General features: G+C 38.3%; 1 protein-coding gene across 6 annotated transcripts in view; it reads left to right on the top strand.

Annotated features, from left to right (window-relative positions):
- LOC143021925 (zinc finger MYM-type protein 1-like) overlaps positions 1 to 24,087 on the top strand; it is a 45,684-nt gene that overhangs the window by 18,012 nt on the left and 3,585 nt on the right. For 3 of the 6 annotated variants that reach the window (XM_076179791.1, XM_076179789.1, XM_076179794.1), the window contains one exon: positions 1,008 to 1,205. The exons of 1 other annotated variant lie outside the window; for it this stretch is intronic. In XM_076179791.1, coding sequence (XP_076035906.1) covers positions 1,008 to 1,205 — 198 coding nt within the window. Of the gene's footprint in view, positions 1 to 1,007; positions 1,206 to 1,381; positions 2,139 to 14,193; positions 15,560 to 24,087 lie in introns of those variants that run through there. 2 more of the 6 variants (XM_076179790.1, XM_076179793.1) reach the window with 2 other exon arrangements.

Raw genomic sequence — 24,087 nt, 5'->3', positions numbered from 1 at the left:
GTGTTTGAGATGAAGTGTCTGAGAAGTATGATGGGGGTTACTAGGCTAGATAGAGTGAGAAATGAGGAGGTGAGGAGGAGAACAGGGGTGGAAAGGGAGTTGGGAGATAGGGTTGATGAAAGAGTATTAGGATGGTTTGGTAACATGGAAAGAATGAGTGAAGAAAGACTAGTAAAGGAGGTATGGAAGGCAGATGTGGAGGGAGTGAACATGAGGGGACATCCTAGGATGAGATGGATGGATGGGGTGAAGGGGGCTTTGGGGAAGAGGGGAATGTCGGTTGAGGAAGGACGGGAGAGGACAGAAGACAGGGGTGAATGGAGAATGGTTGTATATGGAAAATGTTGTGATGCATGAGGTGGATTGGACGGGGGAATGGGTGTGAGGTAGTGTGTGTGAGCAAAAATTTTTGACGCAGCCCAAAGGGATTTCTCCCCGTCCTCTCCTTTATATGGGGGGACGGAGAGGGGGGGTCGCCGATTTAATGAAGCGGCCTTGCTGTGGATGTGCTGTGTCCTGCGGCACTGCTTCTGACCCAGGGCAGTGGACAGGGTGCAGGGATGACCCGTCATCTAGGAGGTGCTAAGATGGGAGGGAGGGTGGAGGGGTGTGGAGTGTTTTCGGGGATGAAATGGGTGGGAATGTTTTTGTGCCTTTTCCTTTTTGGCTACCCCCCTGGTAAGGGAAAAAAAAGCCTTGGTATATGTATGTATTATTATTATTTATTATTATTTTTTTAAGTTTAAATGTATCTTTTTTGGTAAACAGCACAGGACCTATGTTTATTATTATTATTATTATTTTTTATTTATTTATTTATTTTTTTCTGAAACATGTAATTTTCGGTGACCAGAGTAGAACTTTTGAAAAATAACATACAGTTGCATCATTCCTTCTCATGACAGTACTGTATAAAGTGCATATATTGCTTGATATCTGCCACAAACTTGTTTCAGTAAAGAATATCTATCACTGCAAAGTATTTTTATGTAATTTATCTCTTCCAGCTGGCATGCACCTCTCAAAATTTTATAGAAAGAAATCTTCCCCAACACCAAAGGGAGTGAAGGGATTTGTGATAAGAGGCGAGCCCCAGTCTGATTCTGATGTGTCAGATATATCTGTAGATGACATTGAAGATGAGTATTACCCCTCACAAGATGACAGTGAGGTGCTAAGGCAAGATCTGATGATAGACTATCAAGGTAACTTTCTGTCTCTCAGTTCTCGTTTGGATTTTTCGGATAATACCTCTACCGTAATATTTATTTATATAGTAAAATGTTTAGCAATAATTATACAGGGGGTCACCGCAATTCGACCGTTCACAATTCGAATTATCGCAAATTCGACAGTAGCTAAATAATACCCAACCCTTAAGGTTCGACAGCCAGACTCAACAATTCGACATTCAAATCTCGCGCGCCACCCTACTGGTCAAATTGGCCGCCACTCCCGATGCGCCACTCTCTCTCACTCTCGCCCCAGCCATTGTCAAGGCAAGCCACGCTCCGCTGTTCCACCTCCACCATGCCACGCAAATCCACCTCCGGCCCCACCCCTAAGAAACACACTTTCCTGCCTTTCAAAAATAAGCTTGAGCTTATAAGAAAGTGTGAGGTAGGTATGGCTCATTCTGCTGTTGCAGCGGAAATGGGTGTCCCGAGATCAACAGTATCAACGATTTGGAAGAACAGGGACAAGTACCGCCAGGCCGCTGCATCAACATCTTCCACGACTTCCCTTGTTCTCCGTGGCTCAAGGGACTCCCGTCTCGACACGATGGAGGACATGTTGATCAAGTGGATAGAGGACAGGACACAACGCAAGATGCCGATCAGCATGGGGCTTGTGCAGGAGCGTGCCTTGTCACTGTGGGAGGACTTGCAGGCCACAACATCCACCACCAGCAGGACACTAGAAACATTCACGGCGAGCAGGGGCTGGTTCCAGCGATTCAGGGAGCGAGCTGGCCTCCACAACGTCACCATGAGTGGGGAAGCTGCCAGCGCGGATGAAGAAGCTGCGAGTGCCTTCCCTGCCTTCTTCAAAACACGAGTGGAGGAGGGTGGCTTCACACCCAAGCAGGTCTTCAACATCAACGAGACCGGCCTCTTCTGGAAGAAAATGCCTACACGGTAAGTCGTTAACAATATTTTTTTTTGCTAGGCATGTGTGTTAAGTGTTAAAAATTATTTCAATGTCGCTAAAATTCTGTGCACGTGGTAGCAGCCAGGTAGCAGCCACATTGTTGGTGTTACCCTACCCAAATGTGTATTTTCCTTTGAAAATACACATTCAGTTTTCTTCAGTTATTTTCCCTGCTGTCAATTTGCTGGTTGAATTGTCCGTTGTCACTTAACTACATAGAGCCGATAATTTTTGCGGCAATTCACATGCATTGTTGTTCGGAGCTCTACTGAATTTTCCATTGTCGCTTGGCTGCTTAGGCATTTGATAATTTTTTAACAAGTCACATGCATTGTTGTTCGGAGCACTTGAAGCTCGTTAGTATGGAAAATTATATGTTAAAACTCGCTTTGTGGAACTTGCATTGTAACTGGATTGTTTCGTCTTGCTTGCTGAACATGCTTGTGTATAACTGTGTATATATATATATATGTGTATATATATATATATATATATATATATATATTCATATATATATATATATATATATATATACATATACATACAGTCGAACCTCGAAAGCCCGGAACCCGAATGCCCGGACCCTCATATGACCGGTCGAAATGAACAAAGGGGGGACTTTTCAAGCAAAGTTCAATATTTGTCCGGTAGGTGGCAGCAACGGCCGTACACGTGTACTCAAACCCGGCCTAGTCAAGCCGCCACCAGGGCTGCCGTTTCGTAGAATTTTGTACCAAAACGTAGTAAAATAGCGGCATGTGGCAACTGCACAAGGACATGAGGAAATTTTTTCTACATATCAGCGGGCTGTTAACCACTTCAGTACGGGACTTAAATCTCGCGGGCAGCAGCCAATGCCGCTTATATCGATCGTTCTCTCTTTCACCCGCGAATTTTGAAAACCACAGAGAATGGGATTCAGGACGCATTTGGGAGAATGTAAAAACACAGGGGCGACTACAATAAATATAATCAAGACGCCGATATGGCAGCGTCGCGGATCCACTTGCTCCTCATGACGCCTACGTGTGCGGCACCGTATGGAAGGGGTTAAAAACATTCAAAAACTCAAACTTTCGTTTAAAAATCATAGAACTAGTTATCAAATAATAAATGGTACATCAAAATATGACTTTTATTGGTAATTGTGTTACTTATAAAATATTATACCCCAAAAGATACGTTTTTACCGTGTAGAAAAAATTCTACGCCAAAGTTTCAGCTTTCTTTTAGCGATAAAAAAAAAAAATTATATCCTACTGAATATGTTAGGGCAGGGGTTCTCATTAGGGGTGAAATTCACCCTCAGGGGGGAATTTTGGGATTTCTGGGGGTGATTTGTGACTACAGTCAGCTTACGGGGTGAGGAAAGCAATTATAGGTTTTGGCCTATCTGGCCTGTCACCTGGGCTGGATTTATACTAATTGTTTGGAAAAATAGTATCAATTTGGAAAAAATAAAAGGGTTTTTAGTAATATTTGCATATTATTTAGAATGCACCTTTTGAAAAGACAATCTTGGAAAGGAGGGGGGAATGACATTCTGACAAATGGTGAAAGGGGTGAATGGGCCAAGTAAGACTGAGAACCCCTGTGTTAGGGCATGGGGGCTTTATATACATTCAAGAATGAAAAAACTAGAACCACCATTTTGTCAAAGTTTGACAAGTATATCTTGCTATGAAAGTCTGCACATGCCCGAGAAAAATGTATGCCCCGGTATGGCAACACTCCCATTCTACACGGCATTGTAGAAAACGTGGCAACCCTGGCCGCCACCACTGTCCCGCGTGCATACCTTCCGATATTTACAGTGTACGTAATAAAAAATACAGTACAGTACACTGTATATACAGTACATTTACATGCCTGTATTACAGTTATTATTACAGAATTATTAGTATTATAGCATTATTATTACAGTATTGTTATTATTACAGTGTTAGAGTATTATTCTTATATGTTTCTATGCCATATCATACATTACCTATACGTATACCGCTATGAAAATCTATGGGTGTTAGGGCGATATTTTTGATGACCGGACTTTTGGCATGACCAGACCACCCTTCCCCCCAATTAGTCCGGGCTTTCGAGGTTTGACTGTATATGCGTTGTATTTTATGGGAAGGGGAGCTATGCTCGTGGTGTCCCGTCTTCATATCTCATTTGATCTAAACTGTTTTTAAATTCATGTATTGTTTTTGCACACACCACTTTCTCATCTAACTTGTTCTAAATGTCTATTGCTCTGTGAGGAAAGCTGTTCTTTTTCAGATCTCTTCTATAGCTGTCTTTCTTGATTTTCTTTCCGTGTCCTTTTGTATTTCTATCATCCCATTTTATTAGATCCTCTCTATCAATAGTTTCTATGCCTTTCATGATTATGTAAATAGTTATAAAATCTCTCTCTCTTCTTTGTTCTAGTGTCTGTAGTTCAAGTTTTGCTAGTCTCTCTTCATATGATAGTTTTGAGAGTGTTGGTGCCAATTTTATAATTGCTCTTTGTATTCTTTCAAGTTTTTTTTATACATTTTTTTGTACTTGGTGACCACATCATTGCTGCATATTCCAATCTTGGTCTTATGTAAATGCCACTTTGATTGTTCTTATTAAATTATAAGTTACTCCAAAAATCTTATTTATATGTTTCTCAAGTGACATATTATTCATAATAATGACTCCCAGGTCCTTCTCATTTTCTAATTTTTTTTATTCCTTCTCCCAATTTATATGATCCTGCTATTCTTTTTTTGCTTTTTCCAAATTCCATTATACTACACTTCTTAGTATTGAACTCCATCTCCCACTTCCTACTCCATTCCCATACTTTATTGGGATCACTCTGTAGAGACTCGCATTCTTCAGTGTTCACTTTTTTTTTAACAGTTTTGCATCATCCACAAAGAAGCTCATATAACTTTAAATTTCTTCATCCATATCATTAATATATATAGCAAACATTATTGGGGCCAGAACTGTTCCTTGTGGAACACCACTTATGACTTCATCCCAATTAGAGTGTTTGTCTCTTATCACTACTCTCATTTTTCTTTCTTGCAAAAAGTCTTCTATCCATTTAAGCAGTTTGCCCTGTATTCCTCCTTCAGTTTCTAATTTCTTAAGCAACTTCTTATGTGGTACTTTGTCAAAAGCTTTTTTTAGGTCTAGAAATGCACAATCAGCCCATCCATCTTGTATTATATCTATTAGCCTTGAATAGAAACATATTAAATTGGTGACGTATGATCGTCCTTGTCTGAATCCAAATTGCCTTGGATTTAGCACATTGTTTTTTTCTAAACACTTTACCCATCTACTTTTGATAATTCTTTCACAAATTTTTGCTATTGTACTTGTTAGAGAGACTGGTGTATAGTTGGTAGGGTCTTCTTTATTTCCCCCTTTATATATAGGTACTGTATTTGCTTTTTTCCAATATTTTGGAACTTTTCCTTCTTTCAAGGAACTGTTTATTATGCTATGTATTTTGTCTGCCAGTTCATTTCTGCATTCTTTCAAAATCCAGTTTGCTATTTCATCTGGTGCATGCGATTTTCTGACATCAAGATTACTCAAGTGTTTCATTATTTCATTCTTTGTTACTTCTATTTCTTTCATGGGGGGGGGACTTTCTCTTCCCATTCGATCTCTCCAGGTTGTATGTTCTCCCTTGTAAACACCAATTTAAAATGCTTGTTCATAATTTCCACTATTTCTATTTCCTCTGTGTATTCAACTCCTGCTTGTCTTAATTTCTCTAATGAGGAATAGACCTTTGGGAATGGATGCTAAGAGGAGACTGTATGAAGGAGTGATTGTGCCAACAGCACTGCATGGAGCAGAAACATGGAACATAAGAGAGGAAGAGAGGAGTTTGAATGTGTTTGAGATGAGATGTCTGAGAAGTATGTTGGGGGTTACTAGGCTGGATAGAGTGAGAAATGAGGTGAGGAGGAGAACAGGGGTGGAAAGGGGGTTGGGAGATAGGGTTGATGAAAGAGTATTAGGATGGTTTAGACACATGGAAAGAATGAGTGAAGAAAGACTAGTAAAAGAGGTATGGAAGGCAGATGTGGAGGAAGTGAACATGAGGGGACGTCCTAGGATGAGGTGGATGGATGGGGTGAAGGGGGCTTTGGGGAAGAGGGGAATGTCTGTTGAGGAAGGAAGGGAGAGGACAGAAGACAGGGGTGAATGGAGAATGGTTGTATATGGATGATGTTGTGATGCATGAGGTGGAATAGGCAGGGGGATGGGGGGTGAGGTAGTATGTGTGAGCAGATTTTGACGCAGCCCGAAGGGATTTCTCCCCGTCTTCCCCTTTATGCATGGGGAGACGGAGAGGGGGGGGGTTGCAGATTTAATGAAGTGGCCTTGCTGTGGATGTGCTGTGTCTTGCGACACTGCTTCTGACCCAGGGCAGTGGACAAGGTGCAGGGATGATCCGTCATCCAGGAGGTGCTAAGATGAGAGGGAGGGTGGAGGGGTGTGGAGTGTATTCAGGGATGGAATGGGTGGGAATGATTTTATGCCTTTTCCTTTTTGGCTACCTCCCTTGTAAAGGGGAAAAAGCCTTGGTATATGTATATATGTATGTTAACAAATCTGTAAAATAGTTTTGGTTGATCTTTACATTTTTCTATGACATCTTTTTCATATTTTCTCTTTTCCTCTCTGCACACTTGTACATATTCATTTCTATAACAAGTATATATTTTCCATTTTCAGGTCTTTTGTTTTTCTTCCATTTGGTCCAAGCTTCATCTCTTTTGCCTTTTAACTCCCTACAACTTTTGTTGTACCAGCACTTTACATATTCTTTTTCTTGTTTTTGTCTTGGGACATACTTTTCCACTCCTTTTTTATAAATTTTTGTCAAAATATTCCGTTTCTCTTCCACTGTTGTTTCTTCTTTGTATATTCTTTCCCAGTTTTCTTTTTGAAAGAATTCTCTTTATAAAAATTTGTTTTTTCATACATTCTTCCTTTTCTATATTGTTAATTTCTTTTCATGTATTTTTCCTCATTTAGTTCCAGTTCAATCAATATGTGGTCACTTTTACTTATTGGTGTCTTATGTTCAATCTTTTCCACTATTTCAGGTTCTGATGTGATTATTAAGTCTAGTCTTGATGGTTCTTCATTTCTATACCTAGTGTTCTCTTGAATCCATTGTGTCATTGTATGGTCAATAATCATCTCAAGTAGAACATTTCCCCATGAGTCTTCTCCGCCCTTGACTGTCATCTCTTCCCAGCAGACTTCTTTGCAATTAAAGTTGCCCATCATAACTATTCTTCCTCCATCTTCCATTATCTAAATGTTATCCTTGTGTCTTCTAACATACTTTTATGTTCACTCTCTTCCCACGAGGGTGTTTTTGGAGGCACATAATTTGTTACAAACTTTCTGCTCTTCTTACCTCTGTCTTCCACTTCGATCATAATCATCTCTACTGTATTCTTTCCATATGTGACACTCCTCATGTTTATATCCTTCTTAGTCAGGAACATAACTCCACCCCCTTGTTTTGTCTCTCTGTTTCTAATCCAATAATTATATGCATCATGACCTTTTAATTTTGTCTCTACAATTCTCATTATGTCCAGTTCTTTTTCCTTCAGATAATCATTCAGTTCATTCAATCCTGTTATTAATCCATCTATATTTGTGTAAGACACTCTTAATTTTCTGCTACTTCCATTGTATTTTCCGTTTCTCTTTTGTTTTTCTCTAGTATTGCCCATTTCCTCACTTTCATATTCACTACTCAACAATAGAATTCCTCTTTTTCTGACTGTTCTGTTCTCGTTTTTTTTTCCTTAGCTTCTTGTCTTTCATTTTTTCCTCCTCTCTTTCCCCTTTATTCATTTCTCTTTTTATCCATACCTTTTTATATTGTTCACTGTCTGCTAGTTTCCCTGTTTTTGCTAAGATATTCTCTGCCGTCGTTTGTGACCTAAATTTAACCTTAATTGGTCTGGTCTTATCTGTACTATATTTCCCAAACCTATACATTTCTTCAATTTGTTTCCCAATTTCAGGTTCATCTTCCTGAACTAATTCTAGTAAACTGCTTACTTTTTCTTTTTCCTCTTTGATTCTTGTGGTTCTATTTAGATTATACTTCTCTTCCATTCCTAATATAATTATACATTTCTTTTTATCTGCTAAGTCTCTTACTATATTCTCCTTCTGTCTCATCACTTTAATAACTGTCTTCAGTTTGTTCTTTCATCTGTTTTACTATATCATTAAATGATATTTTGCTGTTCTCTTGGATTTTTTTTACAAGCCTGTGCTTCTTTTGCTATGGACTCTTTATTATTCTTCTTTAATTCTTCATTCTCATCTTTTACTTCTTTAAACTGTCTTTTTAATACTTCTATTTCTTTAGTTTTTGGTTCATCTTCTCTGATTCTTCCAATTTTTCAGCTCTCTGCGTGATCTTCGTGAGTTCACCGAACCTATCCTCCCAATGTTTGACAATTTTCTCAAGTTTTTCTTCTAGGCTTGGAAATTGTTATCTTCACTTTCCATTGTGCTGCTCTCATCTATATTTCTAATCTTTACATTTTTGTTAGTCCCTTCATCGTCACTAAATTGATCTAGCCCGTGTTTGTTTATATGGTGTCTGCCTGCCTGGACCAAGTCCTCTCCTTCCTCATTTCCTTCCATTTCCCTCAGTAATCCCTCCCCTTCTCCTTTTTCATCACCTTCCTACTACACCACAAGCTTTTCCCTTCCCTGTAAATACAAAAAGGTAATTCCTTGACATTGAGATCCACGAAACTTTCACTTTTTCTTCAGAGCTCCAATCTTCGCCGTCAATCCGACGAATGTGTGTGTATTTACCTAGTTGTATTTTATGGGAAGGGGAGCTATGCTTGTGGTGTCCCGTCTTCATATCTCATTTTACTTAAACAGTTTTTAAATTCATGTATTGTTTTTGCACACACCACTTTCTCATCTAACTTGTTCCAAATGTCTATTACTCTGTGAGGAAAGCTGTTCTTTTTCAGATCTCTTCTATAGCTGTCTTTCTTGATTTTCTTTCCGTGTCCTTTTATATTTCTATCATCCCATTTTATTAGATCCTCCCTATCAATAGTTTCTATGCCTTTCATGATTCTATAGTTATCAAATCTCCTCTCTTCTTTGCTCTAGTGTCTGTAGCTCAAGTTTTGCTAGTCTCTCTTCATATGATAGTTTTGAGAGTGTTGGTGCCAATTTTGTAATTGCTCTTTGTATTCTTTCAATTTTTTTATACATTTTTTTTGTACTTGGTGACCACATTGTTGCTGCATATTCCAATCTTGGTCTTATCAAAGTGATTAGTATTTTCTTCACCATTTCTTCATCTAGGTATGTAAATGCCACTTTGATTGTTCTTATTAGATTATAAGTTTCTCCAAAAATCTTGTTAATATGTTTCTCAGGGGACATGTTCATAATAGTGACTCCCAGGTCCTTCTCATTTTCTACTTTTTTTTATTCCTTCTTCTCCCAATTTATATGATCCTGCTATTCTATTTTTGCTTTTTCCAAATTCCATTATACTACACTTCTTAGTATTGAACTCCATCTCCCACTTCTTACTCCATTCCCATACTTTATTGAGATCGCTCTGTAGAGACTCACAATCTTCTTCAGTGTTCACTTTTTTCAATAGTTTTGCATCATCTGCAATGAAGCTCATATAACTTTCAATTCCTTCATCCATATCCTTAATATATATAGCATACATTATTGGGGCCAGAACTGTTCCTTGTGGAACACCACGTATCAGTTCATTCCAATTAGAGTGTTTGTCTCTTATCACCACTCTCATTTTTCTTTCTTGCAAAAAGTCTTCCATCCATTTAACCACTTCCATACGGTGACGCCTATGTAGGCGTCATGAGGAGCAAGTGGGTACACGATGATGCCGACGTCGGCGTCTTGATTATATTTATTGGAGTCATACCTACGTAACCTCCATTCTCTCTAAACTGGCTTCATCATATTTTCTATGGTTATCAAAATTCACGGGCAAAAGAGAACGAACGATTGAGCACTGACTTTATTTTTTATAATGCGATTATTATGATGCAACATCGCATGTCGGGCAGCTAATGCTGCCAGACGTGCGATGTGCTCCGGAGTGAAGAGGTTAAGCACTTTGCCCTGTATTCCACTTGTAGTTTCTAATTTCTTAACCCCTTCCATACGGTGCCGCACACGTAGGCGTCATGAGGAGCAAGTGGATTCGCGACGCTGCCATATCGGCGTCTTGATTATATTTATTGTAGTTGCCCCTGTGTTTTTACATTCTCCCAAATGCGCCCTGAATCCCATTCTCTGTGGTTTTCAAAATTCGCGGGTGAAAGAGAGAACGATCGATATAAGCCGTGACTATATTTTATGATGCGAGTATTATTACGACACGTCATACGGCTGGCATTGGCTGCTGCCCGCGAGATTTAAGTCCCGTACTGAAGTGGTTAAGCAACTTATGTGGCACCTTGTCAAAAGCTTTTTTAGGTCTAGAAATGCAGAATCAGCCCATCCATCTCTTTCTTGTATTATGTCTATTAGCCTTGAATAGAAACATATTAAGTTTGTGACGCATGATCGTCCTTGTCTGAATCCAGATTGTCTTGGATTTAGTAAGTTGTTTTTTTCTAAATGCCTTACCCATCTACTTTTGATAATTCTATCTACTTTTGATAATTCTTTCACAAATATTTGCTATCGTGCTTGTTAGAGAGACTGGTCTATAGTTTGTAGGGTCTTCTTTGTTTCTCCCTTTATATATAGGTACTATATATGCTCTTCTCCAATCTTTTGGAACTTTTCCTTGTTTCAGTGAACTGTTTATTATGCTATGTATTTTGTCTGCCAGTTCATTTCTGGATTCTCTCAAAATCCAGTTTGCTATTTCATCTGGTGCATGCGATTTTCTGACATCAAGATTATTCAAGTGTTTCATTATTTAATTCCTTGTTACTTCTATTTCTTTCATAGGGGGGACTTTCTCCCATTCGATATCACTAGGTTGTATGTTCTCCCTTGCAAACACCAATTTAAAATGCTTATTCATAATTTCTGCCATTTCTATTTCCTCTGTGTATTCAACTCCTCCTTGTTGTAGTTTCTCTAAATCTTGTTTGTTTTTCAGTTTGTTACTTACAAATCTGTAAAATAGTTTTGGTTGTCTTTACATTTTTCTATGACATCTTTTTCGTATTTTCTTTTTTCTTCTCTGCACACTTGTACATATTCATTTCTATAACTAGTATATATTTTCCATTTTTCAGGTCTTTTGTATTTTCTCCATTTTGTCCAAGCTTTGTCTCTTTTGTGTTTTAACTCCCTACAAATTTTGTTGTACTAGCACTTTACATATTCTTTTTCTTGCTTTTGTCTTGGGACATACTTTTCCACTCCTTTATAAATTTTTGTCAAAATATTCCATTTCTCTTCCACTGTTGTTTCCTCTTTGTATATTCTTTCCCAGTTTTCTTTTTGAAAGAATTCTCTTATTATCAAAATTTGTTTTTTCATACATCAATCTTCCTATTCTATATTGTTAATTTCTTTTTATGTATTTTTCCTCATTTAGTTCCATTTCAACCAATATGTGGTCACTTTTACTTATTGGTGTCTTATATTCAATCTTTTCCACTATTTCAGGTTCTGATGTGATTATTAGGTCCAGTCTCGATGGTTCTTCATTCCTATACCTAGTGTTCTCTTGAATCCATTGCATCATTGTGTGGTCAATAATCATATCAAGTAGTACATTTCCCCATGAGTCTTCTCCGCCCTTGACTGTCATCTCCTCCCAGCAGACTTCTTTACAATTAAAGTCACCCATTATAACTATTCTTCCTCCATCTTCCATTATCTTATTTAATGTTATCCTTGTGTCTTCTAACATACTTTAATGTTCTCATTCATCCCACGAGGCTGTTTTTGGAGGCACATAAATTATTACGAACTTTCTGCTCTTCCTATCTTTGTCTTCCACTTCCATCATAATCATCTCTACTCTATTTTTTCCATATGTGACATTCTTCACATTTATATCCTTCTTAGTCAGGAACATAACTCCACCCCCTTGTTTTACCTCTCTGTTTCTAATCCAACAATTATATGCACCATGTCCTACACTGTTGGGTGGTAGTGGACCTTTTAATTTTGTCTCTACAATTCCCATTATGTCCAGTTCTTTTTATTTCAGGTAATTATTCATTTCGTTCAAGCCTGTTATTAAGCCATCTATATTTGTGTAAGAAATTTTCAATTTTCTGCTACTTCCATCGTGTTTTCTGTTCCCCTTCTGTTTTTCTGTGTTATGTACCATTTCCTCACTTTCATATTCACTACTTTCCAATAGAATTTCTCTTTTTCTGTCTCTGTTCTTCTCTCGTTTTTTTCCTTAGCTTCTTGTCTATTTGCTTGCTCATCCTCTCTTTCCTCTTTATTCATTTCTCTTTTCATCCATATCTGTTTAAATTGTTCACTGTTTGCTAGTTTCCCTGTTTTTGCTAAGATATTCTCTGCTGTTGTTTGTGACCTCAATTTGATCTTAATTGGTCTGGTCTTATCTGTATTGTATTTCCCTAGTCTATATATTTCTTCTATTTCTCTCCCTGTTTCTGCTCCATCTTCTTGAACTACTTCCAATGTCTTGTATACTTTCTCCTCCTTTATTCTCGTTGTCCAATTTGTATTATATTTCTCTTCCATTCCCAATATAATTATACATTTCTTTTTTTATCCACTAAGTCTCTCACTATATTTTCTTCCTCCCTCATCACTTTAATAATTGTGTCTTTAGTTTGATCTTTCATCTGTTGTGCTTCTATATCCTTAAATACAATTTTATTCTCTTGGACTTTTTTTTCCAACCCTGTACTTCTTTTGCTATGGATTCTTTATTCTCTTTATTATTCCTCTTTAATTCTTCATTCTCATCTTTTACTTCTTTTAACTGTCTTTTTAATTCTTCTATTTCCTTAGGGTTTGGTTCTCCTTCTTTAACTCTTCCAATTTATCAACTCTCTGTGCTATCCTTGTAAGTTGACCGAACCTACTCTCCCAATGTTTGGTCATTTTCTCTAGTTTTTCTTCTAGACTTGCTAATCGGGGGAGGTTGGCATCCCCCCCCTCATTAAATCCATGGAAATTATTATTTTCACTTTCCATTGTGTTGTTCTTATCTATATTTCTAACCTTAATGCTTTTGCTGATATTTTGATTTCCCCTGTGTCATCAGCAGACCTCTTGTTTATATTTTTTCTGCTGTCAGGGGAAGCCCGTTCTTCTCCCTCCTCATTTCCTTCCATTTCCCTCAGTAATCCCTCCCCATTCTCCCCTTTCATTACCTTTCTACTACACCATGAGCTTTCCCCTTCCCTACTAATACAAAAAGGTACTTCCTCGTAGTTGAAATCCACGGAAATTGTGTTTTTTTCCGTAGTTCCAATCTTCGCCGTCAATCCAACGATTGTGTGTATGTGAATATATATGTGTATGTGTATATATATACATATATATGTGAGTGTGTAGGATGATTTGCTGTTTTATATTCTTTGTCAGTTATATCCATAATGATTTTCATGTTATATGTCTCTAACATGCCTTTGAGACATTTGTTACTTGGTGCTTTACAAATGTTTAACCCCTTTGATACGATGACGCCTACGTAGGCGTCATGAGGAGCAAGTGGGTACGCGAGGATGCCGATGTCGACGTCTTGATTATATTCATTGTAGTTATATCTGCGTGACCCCCATACTCTGTAAACTGGCTTCATCATATTTTCTATGGTTATCAAAATTCACGGGTGAAAGAGAGAACGAGCAATACGGCGGTGACTTTATTTTTTATAGTGCAAGTATTATGACGCAACATCGCACTCTGGCAGCTAATGCTGCCTGCGAGATTTTGGCCTGGAGTGAAGGGGTTAATAAATTGGAAAATTGGAATAGGCATATGTATATGTATTAAATGTTCACGTGATTTCTTATGTATTTTTCTCCATTGTTTCAGCACGTACATCTCCAGGGAGGAGAAGCATGCCTCGGGCTTCAAGGCAGCGAAGGACAGGTTGACGGTGGCCCTGGGTGGGAATGCTGAGGGAGATGTGAAGCTGAAACCTCTCCTGGTCTACTACTCGGCAAACCCAAGGGCCTTCAAAAACGTCAACAAAACCACGCTGCCGGTGGTGTGGACCGCCAACAGCAAGGCCTGGGTCACATTCTCCATTTTCCACGAATACGTGACTGGTTACCTGTCACAGTTTGTGGAAAGGTACACCAAGAAGGAAAACTTGTCCAACAAGATCCTTCTGGTGGTGGACAACGCCCCAGGCCACCCTCCCTCCATGGTTGAGTGGTGCACCAATATCCATGTCTGCTTCCTGCCTCCCAACACGACTCCCGTGCTGCAGCCCATGGACCAGGGGGTGATAGCCACCTTCAAGAAATACTACACCCGACGGACCATGCGCAAACTCAACCGAGCTATGGACAGCGGCACAACTACAGTAAGGGCATATTGGAGGTCTTTTAACATCAAGATGGCAGTGGAGCACATCGTGGCTGCGTGGGAGGAGGTGGCACCAGTCACCATGAATGCAGTGTGGCACAAGCTGTGGCCAGAGGCAGTGCACAGCTTCCACGACTTCCCTGTGCCTGACCAGGGTGAGCTCAACAAGGAGCTGGTGGCCATTGCCAATGCTGCACAACTGGGTGATGCTGGGGAGCAACTGGAGGCCACAGACATCGAGGATCTGCTTGCTTCCCATGCTGAAGACCTCAGCAATGAGGATCTTCGCTTGCTTCAGCAGCAGCAACAGCAGGAGGAGTCGCAGCAAGTAGAGTTCCCGTCCCCTTCAACACTCCCCAGGCTGTCCATTACATCGCTGTGTGGCATCCTTCAGGCTGCAGACAAACTGGAGGAGATGGTGATGGATTTGGACCCTGACTTCACACGTAGCTTTGTTATCCGTGGAAAAATCAGGCAGAGTGTGGATCCCTACAAGCAGCTGCTGCAGGAGAAGAAGGCTGATGCACGGCAGAGCAAGATGGAAGATTTCTTCTTGCCTCGGCCTTCAACTTCACAACAGCTGACGAAGCGACCACTCCTCACATTGCCAACCATGGAGGCCACACCATCACCACCACCACCAATCAAGGAGGCAGCACAGCCAACCACTGAGGCTACACCACCATCACCAAGGTGGAATTCACCGATGACACGCTTCAGGGGATTTAAAGGGGAGGTAGAAGAGCTAGGTTTGTAAGTCCTGTGAAATGCTCTTTTTTTTACATATATTTTGCTAAGTGTTTGTACCATGTGTATGTGGGAGATGGGTTTATCTTTAAATAAAAGTTATTTTTTTATTGCAAGTGTTTTTATTTCCAAAAATGTACTGTACAGCAGCTTAATGTGTTTAATAAACAAAATTAGATGTAAATGAAGCCTTTGATATTACTGATTTAGTGTAAGTTAGTGTTTTTTAGAGATAGTGATATTTTGGGGGGTCTGGGCTGGGGGTCAGTCCCTATCCCCCCTAATTACAATGTATTCCTATGGGAAAAACTGCATCATGATTCGACAAAACCCAGGTTCGACTGATGATAGACCGCCCCATCCCTGTCGAATTGCGGTGACCCCCTGTATTTTGTGATGGAAAGTGGTGATTATTATTCTTCTAGTATAAGGGAGATTATAACCTTTATTCCCTCCCAGTCATATGACTATCTTATTTACAATGCCTTGCTCCAGGGAGCTCCCAACTTGGGGTGGGTGGCCACAGCAGAAAAGCTTCCAGGAATCACTATTATTACAAACTACTTTGGCCCTTTCCATCGCTCTCACTCTGTATCATCATCAGAATGTACAATTATTGTTATTACTGTCATATACAGTGTTTTTTTTTTTTTTTTTTTTAATTTAAATTATTATGGCACGCATTAAGTTATTATGGCACGCATTAAGTTAACGTTAAAAAAAAAAAAAAAATTCCAGTAGGTGTTTTTGATTGCTTCTGCATGCCAGATTACAAAAATGGCCTTGCTTTTTACTTTTTTTTATTTATTTTTTTTTTTTTTCAAATGTACCTTTTTCGATGATCTGAGCACAGGACAGGCCTTTTAGTGAAATATAGGCAAAATACAGAATTATTACATACCAAGCTTTAATCTTACCTGAAAGTGAAGATTATTTTTTTTTTTTATAATAAAAACATTTGATAAGATTAATAATGAATGTAGTGAGTGAAGTTTGCTATATTTTATTGTTAGTCTGAATGAAAAAAATACACATTTTCACAAATCAAAGCCAGATAAAAGGTACTGGTAAAATATTTAACACTCCTGTACCACAAATTTCTTATCAAGTGTAAGAGAAATCAGTTCCTTATGCATGTGACAATGTTTACAGATCAAGAAATACCTTATATTACAAACTACTTTGGCCCTTTCCATCGCTCTCACTCTGTATCATCATCAGAATGTACAATTATTGTTATTACTGTCATATACAGTGTTTTTTTTTTTTTTTTTTCATTTACATTATTATGGCACGCATTAAGTTATTATGGCACGCATTAAGTTAACGTTAAAAAAAAAAAAAAATTCCAGTAGGTGTTTTTGATTGCTTCTGCATGCCAGATTACAAAAATGGCCTTGCTTTTTACTTTTTTTTTTTTTATTATTTTTTTTTTTTTCAAATGTACCTTTTTCGATGATCTGAGCACAGGACAGGCCTTTTAGTGAAATATAGGCAAAATACAGAATTATTACATACCAAGCTTTAATCTTACCTGAAAGTGAAGATTATTTTTTTTTTTATAATAAAAACATTTGATAAGATTAATAATGAATGTAGTGAGTGAAGTTTGCTATATTTTATTGTTAGTCTGAATGAAAAAAATACACATTTTCACAAATCAAAGCCAGATAAAAGGTACTGGTAAAATATTTAACACTCCTGTACCACAAATTTCTTATCAAGTGTAAGAGAAATCAGTTCCTTATGCATGTGACAATGTTTACAGATCAAGAAATACCTTATCTCACATTCCCAATTAGAGACAAATGAAAACCAACTAAAAGGTACTGAAATGAGTCAAAACTCCTGAAACATAACTTTTTTTCATGTATTAGAAAGATCAATTCATTTTTCACATGGCAGTGTTTGCAGATCATAGTGAACCCCATGAAAATCCAAGAAACCCCTTTTGTCTGAGGCAATACACAAATAGAGTTCACACTTCAAGCACCATGTTACAGGTGACAACTTGCAACCAGGCATTTTGCACCTTCCTCTTTTTTTTAGAGTTACAGGAAAATGTCCAACCTGGTCATGCCTAATTGCCTTAGAAGGAATTGCTTTAGTGTTATGACCTTTGCGCTTTTTCTCAGCTTGCTTTTCATCAACTCCACCAGCTGATGTCCTACCTCTCTTCTTACCTGTCAATGGCTTGTTTTGCAGATGCAGGCATGAGGACAAAACTAGTTTGAAATCATGCAATTTTAGAGGCTTTGCAGAGACACCAAAAGCCGTGTGATCCCATCTGTACACCAACCAAGCATTGACTATTGCCACATCAAAAAAATTATAAAAAAAAGCCGATGATACCACTTCTTTGATCTGAAAAACATCCTATAAAAAGCAATAAGGGCATCCATTTTATCAACACCTCCCATATTAGCATTATAACACTTGATAAGAGCAGGACACCGTACATCAGTTTTCTGTGTTGTGGATACATGTTTGTCTCAGTGTCCAATAGTTGTGACAGGTTGAGCAGATCCCATTGTAGACATGACTGTACATATATTGTTATCATTCCATCTAACAACCCTTACAGAACCTGCACATGCGCTAACCTTTCCTTCATATTCTACAAAGCCAGACTTTCTCTTTGATTTTAGGTCCTTATCTGAAATAAGCTTCAGTCCAGCAAGTCTATTACTCCGAACAGTTCCCATGCACAATATACCTCTCTTGAACATTTCATAAAACAGAGGAACTGTTGAGAACAAATTATCCATGAACAGTCTGTGATTATTATAGTGAGGAATAACAGACGCCAATTTACAAACAATATTAGTACCTTTTGCAAGACATGTAATCTGCCACAGCCCTTATGTTAGCTTCAGGACACCAGTATCTACGAGTCTAACTAAGTTTTACTACACTCATATAAATGCAGATGCCGAGAAATACTTCCAACTCCTCAACTGTAAGTCCTATGGTTTACTTGAGTCTACCTGTAAAGCATAGCGATTGCTCTCAGTGCATATAAGAGTCAGTAAACCGTAATCAAAGAACATCCTCAAATATTCAATAGGATCTAATACTGTCCCTTCTTTGGGCAAACATCCTAGCCAGTCTGGAATAGGTTTTTCATTATTTTCCTCAGGATTACATACGGTACATTTCAATATATTTTTAAAAATTTTATATGTCTCCTCCACCTCCACCTCCTCCTCTACCTCTCTTCTCTGCTGCTCAATAGGTACTGTAGACCCTGTTACTCCGGTGGAAACCTGTGCCTCCACTCTGTTACTTTCAGAAGTAAAGTCTGTATTAATTGCTACACTACTGGCATCTAAATCAAAAGTGGTGTTACTAGTGACTGAATTAGGCATAGCTGATGACAGAGTTACAGTCATCCTGAAAGGTCCTGGTAACACATCAGAGGAAGGTCCTGGTAACACGTTAGATGAAGGTCCTGCCACGTCAGAGGAATGTCCTGGTAACACATCAGAGGAAGATTCTGCTGACATGGCAGACAACTCTGGTAATAGTGTCCTCCTGGATCTTCCCATTATGACACGGTCTTCATCTGTCAAAGAAAAAAAACAAAAAAAACAGAACACTGTATACGACAGTAATAACAATGGTTGTACATTCTTATGATGATACAGAGTGAGAGTGATGGAAAGGGCCAAAGTAGCTTGTAATAATAGTGACTCCTGGAAGCTTTTCTGCCATGGCCACCCCCCCCGAGCTGGGAGCTCCCTGGAGCAAGGCATCATAAATAAGATAGTCATATGACTGGGAAGGAATAAAGGTTATAATCTCCCTTATACTTGAAGAAGAATAATTACTACTTTCCATCACAAAATATAGTTATTGCTAAACATTTTACTACATCTAGTATGTAAATGAATATTACGATAGAGGTATTATCCTAAAAATCCAACTGAGAACTAAGAGACAGAAAGTTATCTTGAGAGTTTATCATCAGATCTTGCCTCAGCACCTCACTGTCATCTTGTGAAGGGTAATACTCATCTTCACTGTCATCTACAGATATATCTGACACATCAGAATCAAACTGGGGCTCATCTCTTATCACAAATCCCTTCACTCCCTTTGGTGTTGGGGGAGCTTTCTTTCCATAAAATTTTGAGAGGTGCATGCCAGCTGGAAGAGACAAATCACATAAATATACTTTGCCGTGATAGATATTCTTTACTGAAACAAGTTTGTGGCAGATATCAAGCAATATATGCACTTATACAGTATTGTTATGAGAAGGCATGATGCGACCGTATGTTATTTTTCAAAAGTTTACTCTGGTCACTGAAAATGACATGTTTAAAAAAAAAATAATAATAAACATAGGTCTTGTGCTCTGTGTACCAAAAAAGTTACATTTAAACTTGCATATGTAATTTTCTAAAAAAAAAAAAATAATAATAATAAATAAATAAAAAACACATTTATAATCACTTATCATCTCTATGCATTCATGAACAAACTGTGATTTTCTGGAAGCTGAACACTTACTATTATTGGCATCCTGGGACATTTCGTCAGGAGCAAATCCTGTTGTTTACACAAGCCTGCAAATAGTGTCCCTCACTTGGCGTCTCTCAAGGCTAGCAGCCACTAACGCCATCTATTGATCTAATTTCACACTACATGGGTTCCCGCGGTCCTCAGCTGGTGAACGCTTGCCAGATTTCACCAGATATAATAATTTACCATACCTTATGTTTAAAGGGACTGAGACGTACCAAAATCGATGAGGTGTCCCGTAAAGGGTTGATACCATATGCATATAAATTTATATGATATAATTGTTATATACCTAATGTTACCACATGCATATAATTTATATAGTAATTGTTATATATCTGTTGATTGTTACCATATGTATACAGAAGAAAAAAAAAATTCTGGCATGGAATATTAGAACAGTTTTGGACTAATTTGAAGGTGCTGAATTCAAATCTGATCACAGATTTTCTCTATCACATCACGTTTTTGCGCTATTGGTATATACCTTATTTTCATGAATTTCAAGAAAAAATTATCCTTATCTTTAGTAGTGAAGCAAAAAGGCCGGATAATATGGCTTATTTTGGTAAATTTTCATTTAGTCTCCCAATAAACTGTAGAAAATCTACGTTTTCTTTGAACATGCATAACATTCTCATTTTCCATGATACGACAATGAACTAACAGATTTCAAGTTACACAACCCTCATCTGCAGGTAGTGTTTTATTATTGAATTTTACATTGGCTTTTGGTATTTATTGTTTTTATCCTGCTATTTTTCTGTGAAACTATGCCGAAGTTGTGGAGGGTTGGGTAGAAATTCAAGGAACAACTCTGGTAAGTAGCTAACAACTTTTTTCTTTTATTTGTCTGCAGGATGTATTGCTGATCTAACAATGGCGTCTACATCTCAAATGACCCAAATATATTTTGCTACATCTGTGGAAGCTTTACTTTGAAGACTCAGAGGCGCAACATCACTGACTTTGTTAGGAGCGTGTATTTTGCATACTTCAAAGTACCACTTGGAGACCAAGACAAGCATTGGGCTCCACACAAAGTGTGCAAAACCTGTGTTGAGACCTTGAGATCATGGTCTCAAGGAAAGAATGCTAAACTTAAATTTGGAGTGCCTATGGTTTGGAGAGAACCGAGCAATCATTTAGATGACTGCTATTTCTGCCTTGTCAATGTAAAAGGTTTCAATAAGAAAAACAAGCAATATTTACAATACCCAAGTATCCCTTCAGCTGTTCGACCAGTTCCCCATAGTGAAGAAATACCAGTACCAATATTTACTGGGCTTCCACAAATTGATACAGATCTCTGTTCACTTGCTTCTAGTGATGAAGAAGCCACTAGAGATATTTTTCAGCCATCTGATGAAGATTGTGACAAACCAATTCTGTTTACTCAGTCTGCTTTGAATGATTTGGTTAGGGATCTTTATCTACCAAAACATTCTGCTGAACTGCTGGCTTCAAGACTGCAAGAAAATCGAATGTTGAAACCCGGCACAAGTGTCTCATTTTATCGTAACAGAGAAACAACTGCGTAAATATTTCTATTCAGATGGCCAGCTTGTCTATTGTACTGATGTAGAAGGGCTACTTCTCTTCATGGGACTTCCAGCATATGATTCAAGGGATTGGAGGCTTTTCATTGACAGTTCCGAAAGAAGTTTGAAATGTGTTCTGTTACACAATGGAAATAAGTATGGCTCTGTACCAATAGGTCATTCTGTAAAACTCAAAGAAGAATATAACATCAAGATTGTTCTAGAGAGGTTGCAATTTCACGTTCATGAGTGGTTAATTTGTGTCAATTTGAAAATGGTTAACTTTCTTTTAGGTCAGCAAGGAGGGTACACAAAATACCCATGTTTTCTGTGTTACTGGGACAGTAGAGCTACAGAAGAGCATTGGGTGAAAAAGGAATGGCCTCAGCGACAGAGTTTGGCATCTGGCGATAAGAATGTCATCAATGATCCTCTAGTGGATAGGAAGAACATTGTCTTTCCTCCCTTGCACATAAAACTCGGATTGATGAAACAGTTCGTCAAAGCTTTAGATCACAGTGGAGAATGCTTCAGCTATATATGTTCAACTTTTCCTGGTCTTAGCGAAGAGAAGAAAAAGGCTGGAATATTTGATGGACCTCAAATAAGAATACTTATGAGAGATCCAAATTTTATCACATCAATGAATGAGAAAGCAGGAAGAGCTTGGAATGCCTTTTGTAGTGTGGTGCAGAATTTTCTTGGGAATAAGAAAGCAGACAACTATGAAGAGATTGTGGAAGAGCTACTAATGAGCCTGCGAGATCTTGGATGTAGAATGAGTATCAAGATTCACTATTTGCACAGCCATTTGGACAACTTTCCGGAGAACCTTGGGCATGTGAGCGAGGAACAAGGGGAACGGTTTCATCAGGACATTAAAACGATGGAAGAACGGTATCAAGGATATTGGGACTCACATATGATGGCGGATTATTGCTGGAGCTTGATGAGAGACAACCCAGAAGCTGTACATCAGAGATCGGCCAAGAAAAGAAAATTCAATTAACTGCTATTTGCTACTGATCTGTACATCACTTATGTGTATTTTTATATTTTCTACTTTAATTCTGTCTCTATATTCCGTCATCCAGGAGGTGCTAAGATAAGAGGGAGGGTGGAGGGGTGTGGAGTGTATTCAGGGATGGAATGAGTGGGGATGATTTTATGCCTTTCCCTTTTTGGCTACCTCCCTTGTAAGGGGGAAAAAGCCTTGGTGTATGTATGTATATTGGATTTGCTGTACATAAATTTTGTAATCTTTGTTTTTATTTGATTAAGAATACAAAATTTAGTACAAAAAGTCACTTGTTTTCGTCATGAAACCCTCGATATATAGGCTGATGAGTCATTTTCAACAAAAAAATGATATATCTCAAAATCCTGATATGATAAACAAAAACTGAGTTCAGATTTGTGATCAGCAGCTCAAATTTAGTTAGAATTTGTTTTAAAACCTTTTGCCAGAAAAATCATGTTGACCAGTGAATTATCATCTCTCCATCTGCACCTTTTACCTTTTCTTCTCTACTTGATTCGCCTCCTCTTCCTCTCTTAATTTCTTTCCAAAACATCTTTTTATTACTTTCAAATTTTTCTGTCATACTCTTACCCCATTTCACATCTGCTCTCCTCTTTGCCTCCTTTACCTTGTGCTTTACTTCTCTTTTCTTTTCTTTGTACCTCTCATATGACTCCCTCGTCCTATTTTGTAACCAATCTGTGAAAGCTTGCTTCTTCTCTTCTACAACCTTCTTTGTTTCCTCATCCCACCATTCACTACCCTTCCTTCTGTTTCCTCCTGTCCTTCTTGTTCCACATACCATCTTTGCACACTTTGTGACTTCCTCCTTGAATCATCCTCATTCCTCCTTCACTCCTAGCTCTACTCTATCCTTCACTCCCTCCCACTCCTCTCTCAGCTTCTTCTTGTACTTCTTTTCTTTTTCATTTAAAGAGTTCACTCTAAGCACCTCCCTACCTTTTGTCCTTTTCCTCTTTCTCCATCTTTCACAATAAAACAAAAATAAAATCAATATTAGACAAATAGACATTATTAATAGACAATATTAGACAATATTTAGACAAATTAGACAAATAGACAAATTAGACAAATTAGACAAATAGACAATATTAATCAAATAGACATCTGGGAATGGATGCTAAGAGGAGGTTATATGAAGGAGTGATTGTGCCAACAGCAATGTACGAGGCAGAAACATGGAACATGAGAGAGGAAGAGAGAAGGAGTTTGAATATGTTTGAGATGAAATGTCTGAGAAGTATGATAGGGTTTACTAGGCTAGATAGAGTGAGAAATGAGGAGGTGAGGAGGAGAACAGGGGTGGAAAGGAAGCTAGGAGAAAGGGTTGATGAAAGAGTATTAGGGTGGTTTGGACACATGGAAAGAATGAGAGAAGAAAGATTAGTAAAAGAAGTTTGGAAGGCGGAGGTGGAAGGAGTGAATATGAGGGGGCATCCTAGGATGAGATGGATGGATGGGGTGAAAGGGGCTTTACAAAAGAGAGGAATGTCTGTAGAGGAAGGACAGGAGAGGACAGAAGATAGGGGTGAATGGAGA

Source organism: Oratosquilla oratoria, chromosome 43 (genome assembly GCF_046742065.1).
Source record: "Oratosquilla oratoria isolate Oo_2021 chromosome 43, ASM4674206v1, whole genome shotgun sequence".
Taxonomy (NCBI): Eukaryota; Metazoa; Arthropoda; class Malacostraca; order Stomatopoda; family Squillidae; genus Oratosquilla; species Oratosquilla oratoria.
Note: the sequence above shows the minus strand (reverse complement) of the source record. Positions and strands in the feature narration are given on the sequence as shown.